The 26431-nt window shown below is 41.5% G+C and overlaps 1 protein-coding gene across 1 annotated transcript in view; it reads right to left on the bottom strand.

Moving 5' to 3' along the window:
• Positions 1 to 1330: 1330 nt before the first annotated feature.
• NUFIP1 (NUFIP1, FMR1 interacting protein 1) overlaps positions 1331 to 26431 on the bottom strand; it is a 28520-nt gene continuing 3419 nt past the window's right edge. Inside the window, exons 2-11 of the mRNA XM_009277180.2 lie at positions 26163 to 26418; positions 25809 to 25897; positions 24524 to 24628; positions 23816 to 23878; positions 23407 to 23483; positions 15955 to 16047; positions 11788 to 12047; positions 7617 to 7745; positions 5632 to 5864; positions 1331 to 2292 (exon numbers count right to left, since the gene is read on the bottom strand). Coding sequence (XP_009275455.1) covers positions 1951 to 2292; positions 5632 to 5864; positions 7617 to 7745; positions 11788 to 12047; positions 15955 to 16047; positions 23407 to 23483; positions 23816 to 23878; positions 24524 to 24628; positions 25809 to 25897; positions 26163 to 26418 — 1647 coding nt within the window. The 3' untranslated portion in view covers positions 1331 to 1950. The remainder of the gene's footprint in view (positions 2293 to 5631; positions 5865 to 7616; positions 7746 to 11787; positions 12048 to 15954; positions 16048 to 23406; positions 23484 to 23815; positions 23879 to 24523; positions 24629 to 25808; positions 25898 to 26162; positions 26419 to 26431) is intronic.

Genomic DNA, 26431 nt, shown 5'->3' with positions numbered 1-26431 from the left:
GAAAGTTTAATATTCTTAAGTCCATAATGACAACAGTATAAAGAATTCAGATTAAAGGTTTTATAATGACAACAGTATAAAGAATTCAGATTGAAGTTTTTTTTTGTTTTTTGTTTTTTTTTAAACACAAGGTCAGAGTGTACAGTCAAAGAAAGCTCTGCCATCAATTTGATAGGGACAGAAGCACGTTAAGGGCTGATTAAAGTGCAATTTAGTAGCAATCCTAAGACATCCGTTTCTTTTCCTGCAGCTGTTACCCATGCTTTCAACAGCACTGGTACCACTCCACTCTGAAATCAGGTTCTGCCGAGTGCCAGTTCTCCATGGCTGAGAGTCCTTTGCTGGTATTTTCATCGCAGTAGAACTGTAAGAGCCATAAGCAAGTCGGTGAGATTGAAACGGCTCGTGGGACCATCGTGGGAAGAATGCATCATCCGCCTTGGAAATATAAATGTTTATGATCACTGCTTCTATTCTGCACATATATTCTTGAGACACGCAACTTTTACAAGGGTGTTGATATTTATATAATTCTGTAAATTTAGACAGTGCATTACAAACACAAAATGCAGTCGTAGCTATAAACTGCAGAGCAGTGGGACAGAATTTTCAACTATTTCTTGTTTTCTATGCACCACAAATGAGATGTATGGCACAAGTTAAGGAACTAGAGGAAAGAAAATACAGTTGTTAGGCAACAAAAAAAGCTCATGTGAGTCTCCGTATTTTAGATGGTGGAATGGAAGGTTAGACTTCTACAAAAGAACAAAAAAATAAAATCAGTCCCTGAGATTTAACTCCAACATTTAGCCATGACTAAAACACAAAGAGCAGAGAAATATTCTGAAGTGGAGGTTTTGATAATAGATTATTTTCATGGCATGTTTTCAGTGTGACAAACTAACACCTGCCCTTGACAAGAAGGATTCTGACAAACAGATACACAATGTAATCAAAAGACTAAACTTGTTTCTAAACCTTGGCTGATGCTTTTTTAGTGCTCACAACACTATGGTTGTATGCACAAATCTATGAAAAAAATCACTGGATGCTGTAGGAGCATTGTAATAATGTACTAAGGAAGACATTCTTCCAGAAGGCAAACTAATATATTCCCAATGCGTATTAAAGAGGGACAAACCAGTAACTCTTGGTAAGCTTTCTAAACTTTGATAATATTCTTAACACTAAGAGTTTGCTTCAAGAGCAAGGTCTAAGGCTTAATATTGGGTACCTGAGGTCAACCAGCAACCTAGCACTGATGCAAGCAGTTAGCAATTATTGTATTTTTATTTAATTTTTTTTAAAGGCTTCTTGCATCAGCCTGCACCCTCATTTCCATTTCTCTGCTCAATTAACAAATTAGTTCAGAGAGGAGGAGACTCCTGGTGCAAGCAGTACTTTTAGAGCCAGGTCAGTTTTATCTTCCATTTCATTTCTCCAGTTTATACTGGATATATTACATTTATATTGGATATAGTATATCAAATAACAGCTGGGGAAAAAATACGCAGTGAATTACCATTTCAAAAGTACGCTGAAATACTTCTGGACACTCAGATACTCCCAGACACGCCAGACCATGATTTCACATGAGGAAGATCCATCCTACCACAACACTACTTGGCTCTGGTGATGGACTGACACACATTTTGTAACGAGGTAAAACATTCAGAGCTCTGAAACTTGGAAGTGGGGATCCACACCTACCCTAGGGAAGGTCATACTCTGTGTCACTGCTGCCCTTCTGCCATGGGGAAACGCAATTACTCAGCACGGATGCTCTTTTCACAAGGGAACGGCCACTTCGGGCAGAACAGATCAGAAAAGTGGTTTTAACAGCTTTCAGTATGTACTTTAATGATTATTTTGTTATACTGATGTCTTTCAAAAAGCATCAGTCAGGTAGAAAAGGTGAGCCTTTGCTTTTTTGTCCACAACAGACATCATCTACAGTGCTTCTTTACACTGAACTGACAGGGTTTCCCACGTGTCCTCATCTGCCAAGTGAGCCATCTGTGAAGTCTGATCCACGCGTGCTTTCTCACCCTGGGCTATTAACAATGCATCTTCTCCTCCTGGTAACTGAAGGTCAGAGCTACAAGAACAATTAGATTCATTGAGTTGGTCCGTCAAAGACTCTGCTGTGGTTGTGGTTGCAGAGGACTGTTCAGTCTCTGTTTCAGCTTGTGGTTCTGTTTTAAAATGAAGTCCAAACACGTTATTTCGGATGAGGTATCGAACACACTGCAAAATCACATTCCTTTCGTGTCGTATGTCCTGGGCCAGTAACTGGAAAGAAGAGAAGAGAAGATGATGCACATTTCCCTCTATTGCTCTGTAGCTGACAAAAGCCTAGCAAGATGTACGGCTCTACTCAATAATTTTGAGCATCTCTGAATTTAAGTAGTTGGCTGTCTCACACGAGTCCTGGACACAGAGAGACTGCCTGCCTTACCAGAGACAGCACAGGAAAGCCACGTACTCCCACGTTGGGTGCTTTCCCACCGGCTGACTGGGGCTTTGGCAGAGCCAGCAAGCGTGTTTGACAGCACTACCGCACAGCTTGCTGGGCTGGGAGATCTAAGGGCTTGCTGCCCCTTCTTCCCTCCCACCAGCTCACGCTCATCAGGCCTCTTACTGGATCAGTTCAGCTCACCAGCCAGGAGAAAACAAACCTGACAGTTAGCAGCAAGTAGTGGGGTGTTCTGGGGTGGGTTTTTTTTATTTGGGTTTTTTTTTTGGGGGGGGGCAGGGAGGAGGGTGTCAAAAACTGAACAGGGTGAGCAAAAGGCCCAGCACAGCAGAGAAGAAGAGGTGGGACCAGGCATCCGGAGAGGAGGTGGCAGGGAGGGAGCTGCCCTCTTGGGCAGCAGCAAGCTACCAAAGCAGCACACGTTAGTGATCAAACACCACTTTTTCAATGTCAGAGGCTCATAATGGCCACGATTCACTATGGTACCGGCACATGACTGTACCACTGAAATGGATGAAAAATACACACATGCCCAAAGCGCGCATGTTTAAGCACCGCTCATTTAGAGCCATTAATGCACTAAGGCAGATAGAACAAGTGACAAATCTCATGGTATCTTTTGGATTAAGCTGTCAGTCTCAGTTTGCTTAGGTGGTAGCGAATGTCATGGAATATACCTAAATACCAGGAATTTCCCCCACAATTATCTGACTGTAGACCCAGATGACGATGTTCTCATATCACGGACTATAATTAACACCTGAAACAATGCATTCCAGGCCCCGCATTCCAGTACATCAGGATAGCAAGTCTATTAGCATCTTTTACACTTTCCAGGTTATACTGTATCTGTAATTTAATATCCCATGCATTTTTCATTAGAAAACCCCTGTGAGTAAAAGATACTTATAAATACAAGGGAAGGGCATGTTTCATCAGGTACCAGACTATGGATTTAAACAGCAGTAACTGGTCTGGGCTATAATTCACCTAAGTCTAATAGCTTAATCAAAGTGCTAGAGGCCTCCCTTATCTCCTTTAACCTCAAAGTTCATTTTGGTATTAGAAAAAAAAAAAAAAAAAGGCTGAAGGACCTTTTGTCATTGCAAGTGTCGGCCGAACTAGTACTCTGAACAAACAAGTTTAAAATGGCTAAATCTGTAACTACCTGATCATTTGTAGGAGACCTGTATTACACATCCTAGCTAAATTCAGCTTGTAATGTTGCAGAGAAGCTTTTCTGTTGTTGTTTTTCTAAGTTTCAGCAGTGGTTTAACCAGCCACCTTAAAGTGTGCATATTTCCATTTAGACTAATTACTAAGAGGTGTTACAAGCAGCCAACACCTGAAATGGGCCTTCAGAAACCTCCCATCTGAACTAAGAGATGCACATTAGGGCAGAGAAGAGACAGCATAGTGATGTTCTCTTTGCCAGACTGGGAGAAACTGCTGAATTCCCAAATGGACAAATAAAGGCACAGATGGGATGCACCATCACTCTATCAAAGGCTGTATCTTTGTATTACATTTTTTAATGCAGGGATGGGTATCAGTGGAGTGATGCTACACAGGCTTTTTATTTTGTCAGCATACAGAATGGCTAAACGCACATTACTGTTTGCATGGCTACAATAAACACGTTTTAGTAGTGCCCAAGCTCACTGCCGAATGAGTGCCAATAGACAACCGCAGCTATTCTCCTACCTCCCCTTCTATTTTTTTTAAAGCATCATTTCACTGATACAACATCCTTTTCTTAGCAATCCCACTTCCTTACTTTTTGGATAAATTCTCAGCAGCGACTCACTAAAATTTCAACTGTGCTTCCTCAAGGTTTTTATACACTGACCATTTCTGACAGCGGAAGCCTACCTGCAAATCTCAGGCACTCCTCTGATTCACAGCCACAGTACACATCCTTTTACAACAGTTTTGAGCAACATTAAAAGGCAAAAAACCCCACCAAAATGCAATTTTCAAAATGGACTATACTGGCAAGCTACAATTCAGGCTTCCAATGTTCTGCCAGCTTCTCTCAGCATGTGGGACTTCATATGACTTTTTTTTCCAGAGTCCTCACTGCTTTGATCACCAACAACTTTGAAGAGCAAGAGATAAAGACAACTGCATGCTTAGGGAGCTACACAAAGGGCAAACACTTCCTTTTCCGTCACTAGGAGTTTTAATTCTTGGCAGCAACAGTAGTATGTGCTAAAAGGACTATCAAGGGATTTCTCCCACATCTGCAGCTTGGGATGTGGCTTATCAGGTACCTCTTGCCTAAACATCCTGTGCTGTTTCAAGCTCTTATGTCAGTGGCACCCTGCTTTCTCCTGTGCTCTGCCCACAGCAAGCTTTCCTTTGATGGGGGAGCTTTATGCTGGCTATTTACAGAATCACAAGGGTAGCCTACCTATCTGATACTGCTTTTCATTACTAAATGCAATAAAAGCTTCAAAGTTTTGTTTATACTAAAGAAAGCCACCAAGCTTCCAAACAGGATGCTTTGCACTGTTACTGAGAACAGAATCATAACACCTTGGACTCACCCCTACAAACCTCTTTTTACCCTTCTGAGGCACCAACCTGCTCTTCAAGGTACCAGGGCTGTCACTTCCTCAGACTGGCCTACACATGCCTACAGAGAAGAAACCCATGCATGTGCAGGTTGCAGCTCGACACCACTCTACAGTTTAAGTCACCAACACCCTTATCAACAAGATCTCATTGACTACATCTGAACAGACTGTGTGCTCCTTGATCAGGGGAAGGCAGCTGAATAGCAAAGCCGGGAGTAAAGGGAGGAAGATCAGAATAAGGCTGATGGGATCACACACAAACAAAACCTACTGGATACTACCACAGGGAGGGGAGAGGGAGGAACAGAAGTTTTGTCCTTTGTGCAGCTCATTTTAGGCACATGATTAAGTTGTCATCTCTTGCTCAAAGTCAGTCATTACCTGAATGCACACCAGGGTATTTCTATTTGTCTATTCAAGCATCTACACTTTCTCCGAGTGAAACGCTCACTTTGCTATTTTAAGACAGGACCTTTGCTAACAGACTGCTCTAACTTCCCACAGGGAAGAGGAGAACCGCTCACAAATAGTGCTACTCTTGTACAGGAGGCATTATTTTAACACTAAGACTGTTACCATTTCCAGCAGAGTTGGACGGCGCTTCGGAAGGAGAGGTAATGTTTTCTTGCCCCAGTTATCAGGCCCTCTGGGGGAACGTGCATTTGAATTCGAGCTTCTTAACGTCGTGCCTGCATATTCCGGACGTTTTTGATTCGGGTTTCGACTCCAAGGAACATAAGTAGTTTGAGGCGTATTTCTGAGCACAACCTGGTTTTTCTCAGCTTTTGTTGCAGTCTTGACAGGGATTTCTTAAAGAAAAAGAACACACTTTCATCTCAAACTTAAAAGCCTCTTTAACATGCTTATATCCCCATGCACTGGCAGTTCATTAGTACTATTCTTGCTCACATAACCTCATGTGAAGATGTTCAAAGTTTACTTGGAGGAAGGGAGGGTTTTGTTTGGTTTGGGTTTTCTTTTAAAATACAAACAATAATCTCTAAACATTCACAGAAAGGAAAACAAAATATTTAAATTCTGCAATACAAAAAGAAAAATAGAAGTAGTAAGAGTTGAACGAGATTTTCAAACCGCTGCCTTGTTATCACTTAGAAAATACATTGCTTCCGTTTCACAATATAACTTGCTGCAAATTTGGCTGCTGAGAAAATCATGATAGTTAGGGCAGAAGATGCCCAAGTTCAACTCCCTGCCTGCTAGATGCTCTCTGTAACTTTGGGTAGGCTGTCTAGGGCGAGTAAGGCATAGTGACTATCTGCAAAAACAAGGAGCAGCAGCAGTTCTCTACCATACACTGATGCATACACTCAGAGAAGCACAAAATCCAAGTACAGAGTTCAAGTCTTACTGCAACACCCAGAAGCCTTCTACGGAAAAACCCCTTAAGGACATGGAAATTAGTTCACAGGGTGAGCATAACAGTTTTTTTCTGGCACTATTCAAACATAATTTGAAGTGAGACTAAAGACAGGCTGCTTTTTTTTCCCCCTAGTTGGGGAAAAAAGGCTTGGGAAATTCAATGACACACACCCTAACCAAAGACATTTTATGCCGTCCCTTCAACCCAAAAGGCAAGCAAAGGGGGGGGAGGGGGGGAACACTCAATCTTTCAGGAAACTCTGTTTGAGGCTCTCTAACATATGGGCTAGGGGGGTGGGGCGGGGGGGAAAGGCATTAGATGTGGCACAGGCCAAGTGGACAAGGCCATCCCCGTGCACTGGCTGTCTGCACAAATGCTGTGTTCTGCCCGGGTGCTTCTCCGAGACTGGGAGCTATCACCATACTGGGAACAAGTAATGGCTCACCCAGTAACCCCGGTTAGTGCTCAAAACTGGGAGGAGGGAGGAATGGGGAAACAAGAGGAGCAGAATAACGGCATATCCTTTTATTCCTCCCAGCCTGTCCTTACGCATGGCTTACACCAGTACTAGCATGCACTGTCACTGAAAGCAAACTGGAAAGGATCTGTACACAGACCGCAAAAACATCCCTGTGCATAACATTTTACAAGATTCTCTCTTTACTTGTGTAAGCCTAAAAATCAACAGGTACAAGACAGCTCTGAATTACAGCACTGGTAGACAGGCCAGAAATCAAAAGGCATTTCCATAGCCAAGTGTTTTGGAGATACAGCCACTGAAGCGGCATTACATTAACATCTTTGCTAAATATAAGCCACAGCTTACCTGTTGTATTTTCTTCTGCAACACCTTTGATTTCTGTTAAAAGTTTTTTCTCAAGAAATTGTAAGTACTATGTAGGTTCTGTCTGGCACTGATAATCTGCAGTTTTTGGGGATGCAGCTGTAAAGAGCTACCACTGGGCTACTGCACTCATAAATGCTGCATTTATAAATAAATGGGACATGGACAATTGGATGGAGATGGCAAAGGATCAAATACAGAAGAGGTGAAGCCCCCCACCCTTCCCAAAGAAGGGTCATTTGTGATCAGATCTTATCATTACTTGCAGTCCACACCAGCGCACTGATGTAGGGGAGAAGGGGAGAGGAGAAGGGCAGAGGACACACTCCTACACACCTTCAGGCTCGCTGTCGGACGCGCTGCCGTAGTTGGCCGACAACGAACTCAGGGCGGAGGTGACCTGCTTGGGAACAACAGTCAATCCCAGCCTCCCATCTTCGGCTGCTGCTTCGTCCTTGTCGGATTCTGCAGGGAGAAAAAAGTCAAGAGGGATTTTTCCCAATACTCCTGCGTGCCAACAGCCAGCCTTGCTGCTAAACCCCCATCTCACCACTATGCAAGACTGATGTCGAGCACCATTGCTCAACACCGTAGACTGATAAAAAAAAACCCCACACTTGCCTACCCTCTACAAACATTCGGTGGCAAAGTCATCTCACCACTGGTTTACAGTCCTGCCAGCAAAGCTACAAAAGCAAAAAAAAAGTTTCCTGAACAAGAGCTTGGGCTTTCTGGTTTTTTCTTCACATACCAAACGTAATTATAGGTTTTATTATCAAGTGTAGGTAAAGAGAGAAAGGATTTCATAATATGTTTTGAAGTCTTGCTGGATTTAGTCCTGCGGAGGCGGGGAAGAACGATTCAAAAGCCAGTTGGGGGCGGGGGGGAAGGAGAATTAGGCTCCTTCAAAGTGAGAATTTAAGAGCAAATAATTTTTTGGATAGCAAAAGAAGTTCATAAGGGACATTGAGAACCAAGGCTACAAAGCAGACGACTAGTTTTCAGCAGTACTTCAGACCATTTGATACTTAAATCCCCACAGAGCATTATGGACATGCATGAGTAAGTGAGGTATTAGTCTCAAACTGCCCCAAAAGAGAATACCAGGAAGACAGGAGGCAAGCGGACCAAAAATGCTGAAATTGAGGATACTAGGAAAACAGAGCCCTACCAGAAAAAGACTCCTAAAAATAAACATGCAGAATTGTGATGGCTTTAGTTTGAAACAAAGGATCTATATGCATTAAAATCTTGGAAAGACTCTCAGGTGAACAGTGCTAGAGTTAGCAGGAAAACTAGGAAATGCTTTTCAGTAATACACCTGCATACAAATTTCATATATATATACACACACACACACATTATACGCACACACACACACACAACACTACTAGAAACATTGAGAAACTCGTAGCCTGTTGAGTCTTCTAGAAAAAGACTGGTTGCAATCTTATTTTCACAAAGAAAAAGAGTTGTGCCCTCTCCCATCCCCTGTCTAAGCCTGCCCCACACTTCTTAAGAAGATTTTACTGAAATAAACACTCTTGAGATCTTATTTTGAAATCACAAATGTTTCTCTACTCTCTTCTAATTAACAGTTAGCAATTTGATTCATTTGAGCTCGTGCCATTTGGTAAAACAACTTTTAGATAAATATGCAGATATTTATCTAAACTACCGACCTGCCTCTTTTTACTTTGAGCTCTTTTTGAGAAAGGTTGATCCTCACTGGTTTAATAATCATGCCAATTTGCAATTACATTGGAAGCTCATGCTAAATGCGGTGCATTTTTCTAATGGAGAATACAGAGCATCTGCATATATTTAAGCAATTATAAAAACAGCATTTATTCCAAGTTATTTTGATTCATTGCTGATTTTTTTCATCTCATCCAAAACGTTGAGTGCATACTGGGGTTGGAGGCATTTTTATTTTCTTTAAATTTTAAAGAATTACTTTTAATATGCTTTTTAGCAAATTAGGAAAACACATTTACTGGAATACATTTTCTCTTTGAGAGTAACATGTTTGGAGGAAGCAGTATGGAATACAACTCACTGTTTCTGGTCAGTAGATCCCTCAAAATTTTACACCTGACAGGCTCATCATCTTACCTGGTTTCTGGTTATAAATCAAGAGGAAAATTCTGTTTTCTCATCTCCCATTCAATTTCTTAGCTTTGAAGGAACTAGCCACTAAACAGAACTTAAGTGAATGCATTATGCAAAAAATACATTCCCTCTAGAGAAAGGGCTGCTGCTGCTAGCAAGTTTTAAATACTCCAACAAAATGTACCTATACAGCAAAATCATGGACTTCAGTTGTATGATTTTTTTTTTTAAATTCTACTTAGTTATATTGTGTGTGTTATTATTTGTTAGGACTGTATTTCTCAATAGCATAAAAAACTGCAACTGGCTTTAATAATGTGTAATAAGCAAGTACCACAGTCCTTTTCAACCTATTGTAACAGAAGTTACTAGCTATACTTTGGTATAATTAGACTTTTTATCATTAAGTAAAACACAGATGCTGTGGGGAAACACAGTTATATTTAAGCATACTTAAAGTTTCCCAACATGCAGAGATTAGTGGAATAAACAAGTTGCATAGGGATGCTGAGTTCTTGTTCTCATTAATTGAAGATAATGTTTTCAAGAGGAAAAAGTCAGCATCAGACATCTTTCCAGGGGATGCATTCTAGCCTTGTTGCTAAAAATAGCTAAAGTATAAGTCAGCTTGCATGCCATATTCTAAGAGTACTGCATCAGAGTTTATATTGCTGCTAGGATGTAGAAACAAGACATGCTCACGAAAAAAACTAAGCAGCAATACTTCAGAAAACACACACATATGGAGAATATAAAGAGTAAATTAGATAATATAGCAAAACCTAGAATTAAAAGAAAAATGCTGACATTTTCAGTAATTCACTTAACTTGTACAAGGAAATCCATTTGTTTTTACATTCTAAATACTGTTATTTCAAAACCACAACAGGATATTTAATAGTCTTTACAAAATAATTTGATTGCCGAAGTACTTCATTCTTCTGGCTTTATAAAGATTTTCTTATTTTACACATTGGTTTAGCAACCTAAGTTGATGCATGTCCCTTAGGCTATTGTACAGTATTTATGGCAGAACATGTAATATTGCACACAGACTTTTTGGCAGCACTTCCAAAACTCTGACTAACAAGCAAAAGTTTCAGCATCTAAACTTAAAACAACTCAGATGCTATTCCTTTTCTTCTCCTTCCTAAAGTTACTACAGCATCACTTCCCTATGGCTCGAACCACTTTCCCTTTGCTGCCTTTCCTAGCCAAGTGTTTTGGACAAAAAAAAGCATTCCTAATCAGGAAATCACAGATAAAATAAGATTATTATGGTAAAGTACTGGTTAAAACAAAGATAGAATTCACGTGCTCCATTAAGAGCCCAGAAACCCTCTCCAGTTTGTTAGCTAAATATTGGTTTAAAGCACATAAGGTATTTTAAAACATACAAAGCTAAGACAAATAAGTATCCAGCATGGATATTTTTCAAATCCAAGACACTCCTACATCCTGTCTCCCAACATCTTCTCCTCTTCAGATTAAGCACTTTTTGCTGATACAGAACAAAATTTAATGCTTCCTAATTCTCACAGAAAAATCAGAAAGACTTAGAAGTAGTCTGCTAGATTTTCCCTGTGTGTTTATAATACGATCAACTTGGCTTGCAAGCAAACTTATGTAAAAGTGCTTAATGCTGGTAGTATCTTAAACATTCTTGTGTCAGCCTTTCCAAATCAGATTTTTCTTCCTCTTCAATGACTTCGTATTTCAGCATCTTTCCAAACCGTATCTCAGCCAAGTCTATAGTTTTAGCTCCTCCTACCAGCACACGTGGACATGAATTCAGTCAGACACACACATGTATCTCAAAGACTTCTAGACTACTGAGATAGTTTCCCCGATAACAGGCCAAGCCTACTAGGGCAGAAGCTCCCTGAAATGCAAGATTTACCCCATTTCCTTTAGATAAACCGCTAACCCACATTTCACAGTAATCACACTGGAAATTTTCTTAGAAGACCATGTCCTCAATCAGGATCTCTCTCTACAGAAATTTCCATTTAAAAGGAAGTTCTAAGTGCAAGTTTTAGGCACAGGGATGTTGGACTACCTTCAAGCTTCTGACCCTGTTGGCCCTATCGTAGCCACAATACAGCAATCCTGGGCTTTTTTTTTGTTAGTAACAATGAGAAGATAAGTATGACAACAGGCTCCCCAGCATTCTTCTGCAAGCATACTGTAAAGCCTTGCATCAATGCATCAATCTTCTACTAAGAGAGAGTTATCCCATTTTAAATGTGCCCAGTTAGCCCTCTTTCAATCAAGGACAGAGTTTACATGCTTTTCTAAATTCCCAGCTCTCCCCAGAAGTTGTTAGTTACACAAAAGTTCAGTAATCTTTTCAGCAGTACGTAAAATAAAAATTCTCCAAGTTCCTTCATCTTACCAGCATCACTGTTTGCCAGAAGACCAAGAGGGTCCATGTCCTTCACGTGTGGCTGAGCCAAAGCACGCTGTTTTTCATGTTCCTTTTCACACATGCTGTTTCCTGGTCCATTGGCTTCATTTTGAGTTCTATGTACGTTATAATCACCACTATTTTTCCTAAATTTCTTCCAGAACGGGCGCCTTTGTCTTCTCCTCTGTCTTCCTTGCTGCCCAAACCTCTCTTCATTTTCTGGAGGTTTCCACATCCCCTTCATTTTGCTGGAGAATAGAAACACAAAGCTCATACACATGACAAGCTATGAGAATAAAATCAACTGACGTAACCAAACGGCTCAGGCCCACATTTAAGGTTCAGCAACACAGCCTGCTGCCAGGACTTACTCCAGCTCAGCTAACACGTGGTGACAGACCAGACAGGTAGTCACAGCTCATCTCATTGGCAGGGCAATGTGACAAAGCTGGAACCCAAATGAAGAGTTTGAAGTTCATGAGTTTTATCTTTTGACAAGGCAAAGGGTACGAGGGCTAAGCAAGTTTCTTGATCATCTACAGTGTGAGGATATAGTGTTTTCATTTCACATTACAAAGCCAACAAATACTCCCTTCACTTAATCAATGAAGTCATCCAAAAACAGGGGGAACGTGGAATTAAGAGGGAATCATCTGCTATAAGCATACTTCCACTGCTGAAGTCTCCTTTTTCCAGTTACGGCTCAGAGTGGGATCTTGCTACACTAAATCCATTCAGCCATCTGACACCATCAATTGCAATAACAACTGCCCACTCCTGCCTCCAGCTAACATGACATTCATCTTTTTCACTTGGATGGAAAAGGAAAAGAAAGTTCTATCAGGACAATGGGTTTTAAAAAACCTAAAACAAGTCCTAAATTATGGAAAGAGCACAGCATGCTGGTTCCACTAATCTTCCAGGTTACCCTATAAACACAAAACATGTTTATAGGAAGGTACCCGGAGAGCTTAACAAACTCTCATCAAAGTCCACAGATATAAGAATAGGTGTGACCCAGACAGAAAAGCAAATATAGAAGTGACAACATAAGCTTCCTGAAAATACTTATTTTCAAGCAACAGAAACTTAATTCAGCAAAACAAGGCTGCAACTAATCATCAGCACATTACAACCACAAAAGACATACAAGATCTACCATCTCGAACGAGGCCCTAGTCAACTGTATAATACCATACTTGGGCAAAAGCTTCTTCCTGAAACTTCTCCCTGGGTCTAGAGTCATGCATCTGCAAGCAGAGTCTCAGAGGTATATTTCTAACCTGGTACCTTGTCACTGATAAGCAGCCAGTGGAACATGCAAGAGGAAAGAAAAAAGAGCATAAAAGCAGAGCAAATGGTCACCTTTCTGCTTGCCTACTTTTCAGCAGTGTACCACTTAGAGACCCTCTCTGACTAGAGATGCTCCCAAGACACTGATGGTTTTGAGTCTCATGCTGTGGGATGCTGTGTGAAATGTCTGGCATCCCTGAGATCTTGCAGCAAGGTGTTAATATTCTGTGAAGAAGGACTTAATTTTGGTTTGTCTTTATTCTGATGTCTAAAATAGTCATTTGGTACCCACATCCTTCTTGAGTTACAAGAAACAGCGTATAGCTGCATTCTGTTCACCTCTTCCCACCTATGCAGTCTTTCTAGACCTCCATCATACAGCCCTTCCAAGCCACCCACTTCTTTGCTTGTACAAAAATGTTCCCATTACCAACATTCGTCTCTTCCATACCTTTCCAGCCTAATTAAGTCCTTCTTGAGAGAACAGGGCCTGCCATAGCATTCAAAATGGCTTTATATCACAACAAAACATACTTCATTTCATTCTCCAGTCATTTCACAAGTGTCTAACAACACTGACTGCTCAGCCCTGATAGCGTCATCCACCATAGCGCTTCTGTGGCACAAGAGGCAAGCCATCACCTTCCTGCGCATCAGTCTCTCATCCATAAAAGGAGGCTAATATTAGCTCCCGTAATTCAACTCCATCTAGACAGAGAACTGGATTTCTGAATTTGTACAACCAGGCTCTAAATTCAGAATGTTGTTGTATAACCTAGAAGATACTGAGCAAATGTAGGCTCAATTAGAGGTGTCGTCCTTGACCAAGGGTTAAAAACAGCATTCTGATTTCCCTGGGGCCTCAAACACCCAGAAAGAAACCCCAAGGTCACAAACACATCCCAACAAACGTCAGCCTGGCATCTGCCTTCTGCCTTCCCCTCATGAAAGATGTACTCTTCACTTCCCGTTCAGAGGGGATAAAGAGCCATGCGCTATTAATCAGCTGTTGCAAGACACCACACAGACTGCCAAAGTGGTCCTTCTGCATCTCTAATCTCACACGTGGGGATGCTGAGAATTAGCAGTTGTAAAGCACTTCAGAGAACCACAAATGGAAAGCACTGTAGAAGTGTTAAGTATCTAATCCCTTCTAAATCTTACTTAGCTATTTGCTTTAATAGTACAGCTTGCAGAGAACAAGCTGTATTCTATTTTTGCCTCATGCATCAGTAAATTTGCCAGATAAGCACCAATTCCAGAATCTTTACTGTTGATACACAAAGCAGAAACGACAGCTTTTTGGACAGTTCATCAAGTCTATAGTGCTAGCAGTTCAGGGAGGGGAGGGGGAAAAAAGAACAGATTTCTAAAATCAACAAGAGTTAAAGGTCACTAAGTGAAAGCAAACAGCAAACAACCTGTAGTTTTGAGGGCTTTGTTTTTCCCAAACAATTTTCCAGATATAAAGTTACTAACACATGTAATAGATAAGTATGGAATTGCTGATGGACATTTAAGACTACACAATGCACACAGCTCACAGCCACAACAGTTACCAAACAAGCCTGTAGACACCAAGCAGTTTGTTATTGTGACAAGCAAAACTCATCTTTGCTCATAAGAGCCTCCAAACATAATTCCATACGTTTGCGGCTTTAGTCTCAATGCCCAGGTTTGGTTCTTTGGGTCCAAAGCACTTCTGCAACTTTACATCTTTCAAAGGAAGTTTCTGCTTTAGCCTTTTATCAATGCTTCCTTTCAAAGTCACAAAAGGCAACTGGCTGGAGGGGGTGGGTCAGTGTTGGGTCTTCTGAAGCACATGCTGCACCAAGGTAATGTGCACTATAACCATTTACCAAATCACACTAGCCTGGCATGAACCCTATTCTGTTGAACCCTATTCTGCACTAGTTCAACCACTTTACCATGGTGCAAGTTTTATTTTGTTTGGTGTCATTCCCTATTAAAAAACAAACAAAACAAAAAAAAAAAAGCAGGAGACATGCTTCAGCTTCACTTCCATGCAGCAGCAAGTGGGATTTAGCAAGAGCCCCTTAGAAGTGGGTCTGCTCCTGCCTTCCAGCTCAGTCGTTTTCATTTAAACAAGTGATATTCTGTGGGCATGGATCATTATAACATTTTTTAAAAGTCTTCCCACAGGCCCTAAAGTAGAGCTAATGAAGTTAGCTGGTTCCACATAACACTGACACTGCGGGGAGGAGAAAAGAACAAAGATCATACTGGAAAGTAATTCACCATATAAGGGAGAGAACAGCTAAAAATCCAACAGGGTTAAGTATTAGGCCCAGAACAAAGGTAGCAGATAGATAAATATGATGGAGGGTAGAATAAAGAAGTAGCACTACTTAAGCTATGAAAATAAAGTTAAATCTTCCTCCCCTCTTCACTTGATTATTGATTTATTATCTGAAAGGAGAGTAAGAAGCCAAATCCACTCAAAATCTCTCTTGGCCATTTTCAGGCATTAAAGGATTAGACTATGTGGATTCATTATGTTGCGTGACTTCTGTCCCCATTATTTCTTTTTCAGAGACCAAGGTTACGCTGATCTAATGGAAGACCACCAGAATGTGGTTTTCTCACACAAGCCAGAGCGCAGAATTCAGCACGAACATCAGATTTCTAATACAATTATTGTTTAATTTAACTGAAGTGGACTACGAAGCACTGTAAACAAAGGAACATTACATCTGCAGTTTGTCAAATGGCCTGTCCTCTGTTAAAGGGCAGCTAGATCGTGTGTACAGTAGAGGCAGTAAGTGCTGGGAGACCACAGTAAGAGAGCGTACTTCTGAACTCATTAGGCGAAAAGTAACAAGGTTGTCTCAAAACACTTACCCAAACTGTTGGGTAGTCAGCACTTCTCCCCTTTCTTCCTTCTGCATCTGCATCGCCTTCTTCCTTTCAATGTTTGCCAACGTAGGAAAATTTCTAGAAGAAAAAAAAAAATTCACTGACTCTTAAATGATTCACTGTACTTTGTCAATCCACCCTTCACCAAACCAGCATCAGCATCCTCTATAAATGTAACAGATTTTTTAAAAATGTAATAGATTTTTAAAACATTTCATGGAAGTTTAACAGATTGTTTCCTTCTTAAAAAGGCAAGAAACCTGAGTACATTTATGCTTACATACTCAGATAAAAAAAAAAAGAAATCTACCAAATTGGCATGATTAGATTTACCAAACCATCAAACAAGCTACAAACAGTTCAGTCATGCTTATGGACCCTCTGCCTGTCCCTACACATAACAGCATGGTTTAGTCCTGCAATTTTATTTTTATGGTGCTTCAGTTGGAGTATTTGAAGGATCTTAAAAGGTACAACATGCCTTTAGCAAACCAACTGCTGAGTTCCTGTAATATCAAAAAAAAAAAAAAAGAAAAGCTTCTGGGTGCACGAGATTCATTTAATGTGATAGTTAAGGAAAAGCACACAAGTTTCTTCTCGAGCAATATTCAGTATTGTGCTTGCACACTGACCTCTACTTCACCAAAATTACTGACCCTTTTTTCTTCCACCTTCTGAGAAAAATTGCTAAGTCATGCAGATCAAAACAAATCTACTGTTGCAACCATCTCCCAAACCATCCCTCTCTTCCATTCTCTTCCTCCCTCCCCATCCCTCCCTGCGGACGAATGCCACGCTGGTTCTAACATGCAAGGCCTGCTGCAAATTACTGTCAAAGCCTGAAAATGGCTATGTCAGTTGCTCTGTAAACATTAGTTAGCTAAATCCCAGTGCTTTGAGATAAAGGTGGTAAATGGGAAACACATGCACACCCCCACCAGCTTCTGGACAGAAACACAAAGTATAAATATTTGATAAGTCTATTAAAATGGAGTAACAAGAAACTTAGAACAGCTACTCACTATATATAGTATCAAAAAGGACACGTATCTTTCTTTAAATATTTAATCTTATCACATGCATCTTCCCCGTTTTACAACATGAGTGTTAAGCATCACACTGATGCAAGACAGCTTCAACCACATACCAAGGGAAAAAGATGAGAAGCATTTCCTACGAGAGACACCTAACACATTACAGAACTTGCCTCCTTTAAGAGGATTTGAACACGAGCTGTCAACATCTATTTTCATTGGATTTCTCCCAGAAATCTGCCATACAGCTCAAGCGAGCATAGGGATGTGACATTTTATCTCCACTCTTCCCCATTAGCTACATTTGTTCATCCATGTTATAACACTCCCAGCACACAGCAAGCATGCAATGAATTATTTAATCTCAAGAGCTTCACACTGACAAAGACCCCTGCGCTTGGCACCTCTCCACAGTTTTAGGATAAGGTGCTTTCCTTCTCATGAGTAAGACTCACAGGAGGGGAGAGGGCTATAAAATAAATAGTTATGCTCAAAAGAGCCCCAAGCTTGTCTTAGCAATTTTTTTTCTTTTAGAAGACATAAGGGAAGACCCTTAATCCTGGAGCAAAGGAGCCTTCAAAGTGCTCCTGTAGTTATGCTGATTAAGGACGTATTCAGACACGCTCTCACAACATGATCTGAGATGTGGCTGCCTCCCACTTTCATTCCTATGAGTTACCACTCCCTCCACCGAGCCACCGTAATGGACTCCATGAATGCTTTTGGTTCGATTCAGTGCCAAGACAGACAGATTTCTCCTAAACCACCCTTCCAGTTGACACAGGCAGTAACTAACAGCTAAAGAGAGCTCAAGTCATAAGTCCGAGTATGCCTGCAAAAGCACATCTGAAGGCACCTGTAGTGGCTGTGTTTACTTTCTCCAGCTCTCCTCAAATGTTAAATAGCATTTTACTCACTGCCTTTATCTTGTGCAGAAAATGTACCTATTTTGACAGCACACATGCACAGAGTGTTTCATTTCATTCACAATGAGCAGATGAGCATCTGCTAGTTTATTCTTCCACCCAAGGACTGGGTGGGCAGCAAGCTCTAGACATTCAAGTCTGCAGGTCACCAGCCTCAGTACGAGGTAGACTGGGTTCATGCCTCCCCAGATGCTCTGCTGCGCGACGACGAGGCTGAGCTAAGCCCACCAGTGGGTCCTGGTGGGACCGGGCCAAGTCAACCCCAGTTCTCCCTGCAAGGAGCAAGTGGACCAAAGAAGTGTGGACCTAAGTTACCCACCCACCCTGACGTACCAGCCTCAGTGCAACTCCACAACTCACGAGGTACCACAGCCCCAGCACAAATAGGTCTGTGCACCTCCTAACATCAGCTAGATCTACCCACAGAGGCAGCAAAATTCAGCTGGACCCTAAGTGGAGGCAGATGCCTACAATGGAAACATTATGGTCTTGAGGTACAACTTTATGGCAGACTTTGCAAACTCCACTATCTAAGGACAGCCACAAAGTACTCAAGAGAGGTCAAAAATCAAGAAGAGAGGAATTTTTTTTTTTTTTTTTTTTGATACAGGGAATTCTTATTCAGGAAGGTTAAATTTAGGAAGACTGCTCCTGAACAGAGGTGCGACGATGCAGAAGGAAGAGCCTATACCGAATCTTTCCACATAAAAGGCCATGTGTTAAAATCCAATGAGCTGACTTGGGTTTGAATCCTTCTCAGAAGTCATGCCTTCCTCCCCCAATAAAACAAGGTTCTTAAAATGTTACCTACAAACACCACTGAAGCAGAAGTAGCTCAGCACCCAGGTCCGGTAAACAACCTGTCAGACCTTGACTACAGACAGCTTCATTGGTCACCACAAAGGCTTTACAAACCTAAGAAATTTCTTGTAAAAGAGGGAGTTAAACCAGGACGTGATGGTCTGGCACAGTAGATTTCACGAAGGAACCAGCAGTGCCCGAGAAGGCAGCCCCGTTTCATAGCAGCTGCAGTCTCCAAGCAAAGACACTTCTGTAATCCAAACTGGAAGTTTTTCAGCACAAATTGTCACGATAACACCAGAAAACTGGTTTTCAGGTTAAGTATATTACATATACACCAACAAAGTGACATGCAGGTAAAAGATACCCTAAGTTTCCAGAGACAGGGAATGGCGACATTGAGCATAATCACTAATGTGTGCCTTAGTGAGTAGGTGGTTTTTTTCAATAAATGAGTGCACTAGCCAAGTCATACATGTTTTATAGGCCAGCATACTCTGTTTTGCTCACATAAACATCAGAGTAAACTAGCTCTTAGCTAGCAGTGGAAAAACAGAGCTTTACCAATGTCTAACAGAAGAGACACCTGTTTCTATAGCAGTTTACACAATGAATTTCTGAGTCCAGAACTATGCAAGTTTATCATCTTTATAGAAACAGCACTGTGATCAAATTGCCTCAATAATTTCTTGAGCTGGTCTTGATTGCATATGCACCACCAACAGCAAAGGGGTCATGGATAACCCAAGTGGAACAAAGATGGCCCAACAGAGAGCTGATAAAAATCTTGGTTTAAGACTCCCAGGCATTTTATCAAGCATTGCATCTCTAGTGTGATTTTATCATATGTTAGCTGAGGCAGTTTTATCGCTAATCCATCCCTGCAGTTCAGAGTAAACTTTATTGTATCTATGCTTACCTTGATCTACCAATACATTCCTTCTACTTTGCTTCATCTTCTCTACTTTTACCAGGTGCTAAGAAATTATTTTCCTTATTACATACTTAACTACTACAAATGCAACACCAGGGAGGATTCCAAGCTACTGTAGGATTATCATTATTCAACTAGAGAACCACAAATTAATTAAGAGTGGTGTGGCTGACAGTACTGGCCTTCATTCATTAAGCACGTGCTCAGCCTATGAGATGTATTTCAAGGAAATACAGCAGTCAATCCCTAACTGAACCAAAAAACCCCAACAGATTAAAGAAAGAGGGGGAGGAGGGTGAGAATTTACAAGCAACACACAAGATCAAGAAAATCCTCCAATGTTATATTAGGACCTAGGCAAAAGTTTAACAATTCACTTTAACACCAGAGCAGCCTTGCCACATTCTTTCTAATAACCTTTGCTCAAGAAGAGTTGGTTAGAAACATATGGGCTAGCAGGACATAGATCTCACTTGGAAAGAAGGGAAGACAGCAATATCTTAATCTGACACATTAAGGAAATGCACTGTAGATAATTCCCTTTAAACTTGTGTTTAAGAAAAAAATATGCTGAAAACAGCATATTTCTCAACACTTTGAAGAGACAGGACAAATCAAAACAAGAAAAGTAATTGTAATCACCAAAGCTGATGTCAGAGTTCACAACCATCTGTCTGCAAAACACAGGGAAACCCTGAGATCCTGCTGAACTTCATGTCTGTCGTCGTCCGCTTAACTTCAGATTGCCTGGCTCAGCAGGTTCAGTGGGCCACAAACCATTAGAGAGCCTTTTAGGTAAGCAAAGACACGAAGGCTGCAGCGATGAACAGGGCATTGTACAGAATGTGAGACAGGAAAACAGCATTCTGACCCAGCATACTTCATCCAGAGATACTCCCCCTTCTCTTCCCTCTATGTGAATAAGGCTGCACTTTAAACGCAGGCTCTTTCTAACAGATTTTAGCAGGATACACAACTGAGCAACACAGCAGCTAATTAAAAAGAAAAATCTCAACTCTGTAAGTAATTATTTGTAACAGCTGAAAGAACAAGCAAGACAGGAATGTTAGGGATGCAGCATGGAAACACATGCGTTAAATCATTGCAACCTAATTAGAAACAAACTACTAATGACCTAAAAAGATTCATTCTTAACTCTGACTGGAGCTTCTAGAAAGAAAAAGGCTTTTTCCTGTCACCATAAACCACAACTGCCTAATAGCTCAGACTCCCTCTGGTGTCCTTTTTTTTCTGTACAATGCAATGTTTACTGTGAGTCAACAACAGACCTTCAGTACTAAACTGATGCTTTGCTGGAGACCCAATTAACGCTTCACAAAAGTTTCAGCTGGGTTTCTCTCTTTTTCCCCCCTTTTTTTTTTTTTAATTAAAAAAAGAAGGCTGTTAGTACAGCTTCCTTGTTGTACAAAGAGTAAGAAAAGCCACCCAGGTAGTCAATTCTACACCCATCCATTGTAGCTAAACAAGATGCCCACGCAAGGACTGAAGTACCAAAATAAGCTACAGCAGTACTCCATCTAGTGGCCTTGGCTTAGAAGGTCCTAATCTCATTGCCTTTTTTGGTTGGTGGTCCTGACTACAAGGCTGTATTTCCATTTATTTTACTGTGCCACAGTAAAGGCTTTCAGCAATGTTGTACCACAGCCAAATTATATTCATCTGTAAAAAAACAACAGTATGTGCCATGAGCTTCTCTAGAAACTCAACAAAAACGATCTCAGGCAGAGTATCATCCTTACAATTAACTGTAGATAAAGGTTGCTTTGGCTTGCAGCACCCACTCCCCAAGCAAACAGTATCTAAACACGATTCTACATTCAATTCCTGCTTCCCTAATGTTCTAGTATACAGTAGAGCATGTACTAACATACGTACCTTAAACATCATTTCAAAACTTAAACCTTAGCATCAGCCACTACACAGGAACTCTCCCAAACACCTCTTAAAACAGAAGTGTATGCAAAGTTGCAAATGAATAGCAAAGGCTCTGCACACAAGTATTGGTATCTTTCAAGCGTGGGCCACAAGACAGACAAATCTAAGGACATTTTGGTTTTTGCTAACTCTGTTCAAACACTTTGTATTGTAAGCAATACAGACTTGGTGAGTATCACTACTGAGGGGGAGAGGGGGAAGACAGCAATATGTAAAGTGAAAGCAAGTGAAAAACCAAACCCTCAAGTACCTTTTGAATAAAATGAAACCTTGGAACCAAAACTAATCTAACACCAAACTTGTACCTGCATAGATCACAAGCAATTTTTGTCTGGTTAACTATGGCATTTTAAACACAGGACAAAAATAAATTTTTGGTTAAAAAAAAAAACACACACACACAAAAAAGCTGTTTAAAAAAAAACCAACCACCACACACCAGGACCTACAGATTATCTTCATTTGTAAAAAAATGAACAGCAGGTGCAACAGTTGACTGCTACGATGAGCTGACATAGTGAAAGACTGCACATTTCAGAACCGCAAAGGGAAGAAAAAGCTGAAACCACGCCCAAACGAATGTTAAACTTGCAGGGATTTGCTCCTTCCCATTACATGGGGAGAAATTTTGCTTCTCAACACAGCAAAAAGTGATGGGAGGCAATAAAAAAAGTCTCCTACCATACATTCCACTCATTTTCCTTTTTTACAAAGCCATTGTGTAAAAACTTAAGGGAAGTCAGGTTAAAAATAAGAATGCATTAACATTGCTTTCTGACATAAATGCAAGCTGGATCCATCAGTAAGACTGCATCAGACAACCGGGTTTATTTTCATTTTTAAAAAATAGGCGACTAGTACACTGCCCAAGCTCATCACCAGTGATCTTGAAATTAAATTTGTATCACTTCCCACTCTGCATATAGGACTCTTGCTCACGGAAACAAAACCCGTGTACTGATCCCTCACAAGACTATATTCCAAGTCTGGAACATAAGTGAGGAAAGCCTACAGCATCTTTCACCTGCTAGAAAAGAGCAGATTTTAATCTGTTCAACTTGGGGCGGGGGGGGGGAACCCCAAACATCAGTGGGATAAGGTCTATAGAAGTCCAGTGTGAATTTTTAAACACTTCAATCCTAGTAAAGGGAAAGAAGTTGTACCACTTCACATCACAGAATGATAAATACTGCTTACATGAGAATACCTCATACCTTCGGTACAACGCAAGTTAGACTACTTGAGACAGCATCATTCATGGATTCTGTTCTCTTTCAGTAGAAAAGTGTCAAGCAATGCAGAAAGTTCTTAAAAATTAGCAGAACTCCCTGTTGGGGTCTACTACGACAACTTAAGCTCTGGAAATTTGCACACAGCGGGATGTATTACAATTATAGTCAGTACAAGAGCTCCAGATTTCTTAGCTATTAAAAAACCACCACGCAAACACACACACACACATTTCTGACCTAAAATGTCTCAGCAATCGGGCTAAAAGGAATGAGTCATTCACCTAACCTGGGGTACCAAATCAAACATCTGGGAAAGCTACCTCCTTCTCAGTTGGTATCTTGCCTTCTATTATAATCATCCAAATGATTATAGTCTCTGCAGCTCGCACCCTCCTGGCTCGGGCATTCTGACACAGACCACTACTGCAGGAGTTTTGCAGAGTCCAAGGAACAGCAGCAGCAAGCACGTGCTGCTACTGCCTTTCAGCTGTCATCTAATGATCACACAGGGAAAATACAGTAAAACAAATTCATAGGTCACAAGTCTTACTCACTTTTTTCTTTCTTCTCTCCATCTAGCGATCTCTTCTGGACTATCTAATTTTATTCTTTTAGCACCAGGTGCATGTGCCTAAGGAAGAAGTATTTCATAGGTGTTTACAAGGGGAAGGAAAAAACCCACAATAAAAAAAAAAGCATCATTCTGCCAACTATAGTAGTATCACACTGTTTTCATCTCCAAAAGTGGTGAGACTGCACACAGCGATTACAAAATGAGTCCGTTAAAAAAAACCACCATAGTATTCAACATATTTTCATCCACAACATTGTCTTACAACAGATTCTACTCAGAGGTGATACATTTTCCTTCCACAAGAATGAAAGCAAGCCTCTGAAGAATGAGAAAAGGGGCTACAGTAAAGGTCGCATAGACTCATATTTTGGGCCCAGGGGGATACCTACATTCTTCCAGTGTATCTGAACTATCTTCTCATGCGCGCTGAAATTGCAACCTTCTTCCGTGCACTGCAAGATAAGGGGGTGAACTTAAGACACACCAAGTTACACAAACAAATTATAAACAAGCATTCGAGTACACTTCAAACAAACTCAGCGTAAGATGCCTGTGCAGTTAGTTATACAGAACTTTTGAGCTACTCAGTTTCAAAACAAACCTGATTGTAAAAACAGCAAGAAGGGAGAGCGTACTTCTAAATTTCATCTGATTTTAGAATAACCAGTGAAGCCAACGTACCTGATAATTGGAGATAACGTGAAGTTAACCTAAGAGAAAGATTTGCAAGACTCTCCAATTTCAAATTTTGATATTTCTTTGCAATAAAGGAGTGGATTTTTAAAATATGTTTTCTACATAAAGCCTTGTCACACGAAAAATGTTACATGCTACACTGATGTCAATGAATTAATTCCTACCACTGGGGTGACTTAGCAGAACTTCACAAGACATTAAAATGACTTCAGCAATAAAACCAAAAATACAACTGAGAGCTCCCCTACACGCAGCATTTGGAAAAAATCCCCTACTGACACTTTTTGTCGCTCTGGAATCTCTTTGCTAAGTCTTCCATTCAAAGAGTGACTATAGCTAACTACTTACCATGCACAAAGTTAAAAATTAAAGTATAAATAAAACAAGCCAAACTCATCAACCTGTTTATGCTGTGAAATATGTTCATCATACTTCTCCTGGTTTTTATAGCCACGGTCACAGGTATCACAGTAATGAGAGAAAACTGGCTCTTTTTTCTTTTTGGTCTGCAAAAAAAAGAAGAAATCATCTCAAGATTGCAGTTACAAGATTACAAGGTATTCCTGTTTTTAAGTAGGTGTGAAACACTTTCATGAATATTTTTGTTAATAAAGCCATCAAGTAAAACATCTTTCAAAGATAAGCTAACATAACATGAAAGCGAAGTTCAAATCACTCATCTTCCAAAAAAAGCGCCCTGCACTCAGCTCTCTCCCCTACCACCTTTCCATCAATTATCACTTCTGCAAACATACCAGGCTGGCACAGGTTTATCGAGGGCTGGGAGGAGAGCTAGGCTACAGCCCTGAGTATCCTCCCTATCAGGTCAGACCATGCCTGTTCTCACGTGACATGTAAGAGCTCAGAGGGCAGCAGAGATCCTTCCTTCTCCCACTACACACATCAGGGCGATCTGGCTGTCTGGCCCCGATAACATAACAGAGTGCTAATGTAATTCAGGCACTCGGGCATCACCACGGTAAGGGCTTTTCTAAGGTAAATCTGCGTTAGAATTTGGTTGAACTGTATCTTTCTTTCAACGGGCTCAAGATTTGCAGACTGATTGTCATACGTTTGCACTACATCTCTTGTAAGGGCAGGCACATTAGACGAGTACGGGGTCTCTGTAGTACCATGGGGCAGGTTCCACACGACTGTCACTGACACAGAATCATAGAATAGTTTGGGTTGGAAGGGACCTCTAAAGGTCACCTAGTCCAACCCCCCTGCCATGGGCAGGGACATCTTCAACTAGATCAGGTTGCTCAGAGCCCCGTCCAACCTGACCTTGAAGGTTTCCAGGGATGGGGCATCCACCACCTCTCTGGGCAACCTGTGCCAGTGTTTCACCACCCTCAGCATAAAAAATTTCTTCCTTATATCTAGTCTAAATCTACCCCCCTTTAGTTTAAAGCCATTCCCCCTTGTCCTGTCGCAGCAGGCCCTGCTAAAAAGTTTGCTGCGAAAAAAGTTTGCCGCCATCTTTTTTATGAGTCCCCTTTAAGTACTGATAGGCTGCAATAAGGTCTCCCTGAAGCCTTCTCTTCTCCAGGCTGAACAACCCCAACTCTCTCAGCCTTTCTTCATAGAAGAGGTGTTCCATTCCTCTGACCATTTTTGTGCCCCTCCTCTGGACCTGCTTCAACAAGTCCATGTCTTTCTCGTGCTGGGGACTCCAGTCCATACCTTTGGCTTGTTATTTTCTTCTGGAAAATGTTTACTAAACCCAGGCGCTTGCTCGCCTTGCCATTTCTGTGAGAAATTGCCATTTCCACCTTCAAAAGGAAAAAAAAAGACCCCGTTATACATGCAGCTAGTAAAACACACCCCCTGCTACCTCGGTGGGCCCACTGTGGCGGGGAAGGGCCTGGGAGAGAGACGAGCCAAGGCTGCACGACCAGCACCGACAGCGGGGCACATGCCTGGAGGGAGGGTGAGTCCACCGTCGCCCAAGGGTTAGGGACAGCCCCAGGGTCCCCGCCGGTGAGGGATGGGAAGGAGTCCATGGGCCCGAGAGACGACCTCCCCCGCGCCCCTCACCAGCATGTGGGCCCTGCGGTCCCTCTCCGTAGGCCTGCGAGTACCAGGCGGCGGGTGGCGCGTAGCTGTCCGGCGGCAGGTAGCTCTTGGCGGGCGGGCAGCTCTTGGGCAGCGGGTAGTTCTCGGCAGGCGGGTAGCTATCAGCGGGCGGTGGGTAACTCTCGGGCTGCGCGTAGCTCTCGGGCTGCGAGTAGTTCTCAGCAGGCGGGTAGCTCTCGGCGGGCTGCGAGTAGCTGGCGGCGGGGGGCGAGGGGCGCTTTGGAGGCGGG

This window comes from Aptenodytes forsteri, unplaced genomic scaffold (genome assembly GCF_000699145.1).
Source record: "Aptenodytes forsteri isolate BGI_AS27 unplaced genomic scaffold, ASM69914v1 Scaffold145, whole genome shotgun sequence".
NCBI classification, from domain to species: domain Eukaryota; kingdom Metazoa; phylum Chordata; class Aves; order Sphenisciformes; family Spheniscidae; genus Aptenodytes; species Aptenodytes forsteri.
The sequence above is the reverse complement of the archived record's forward strand: the minus strand, read 5'-3'. Positions and strand labels throughout refer to the sequence as shown.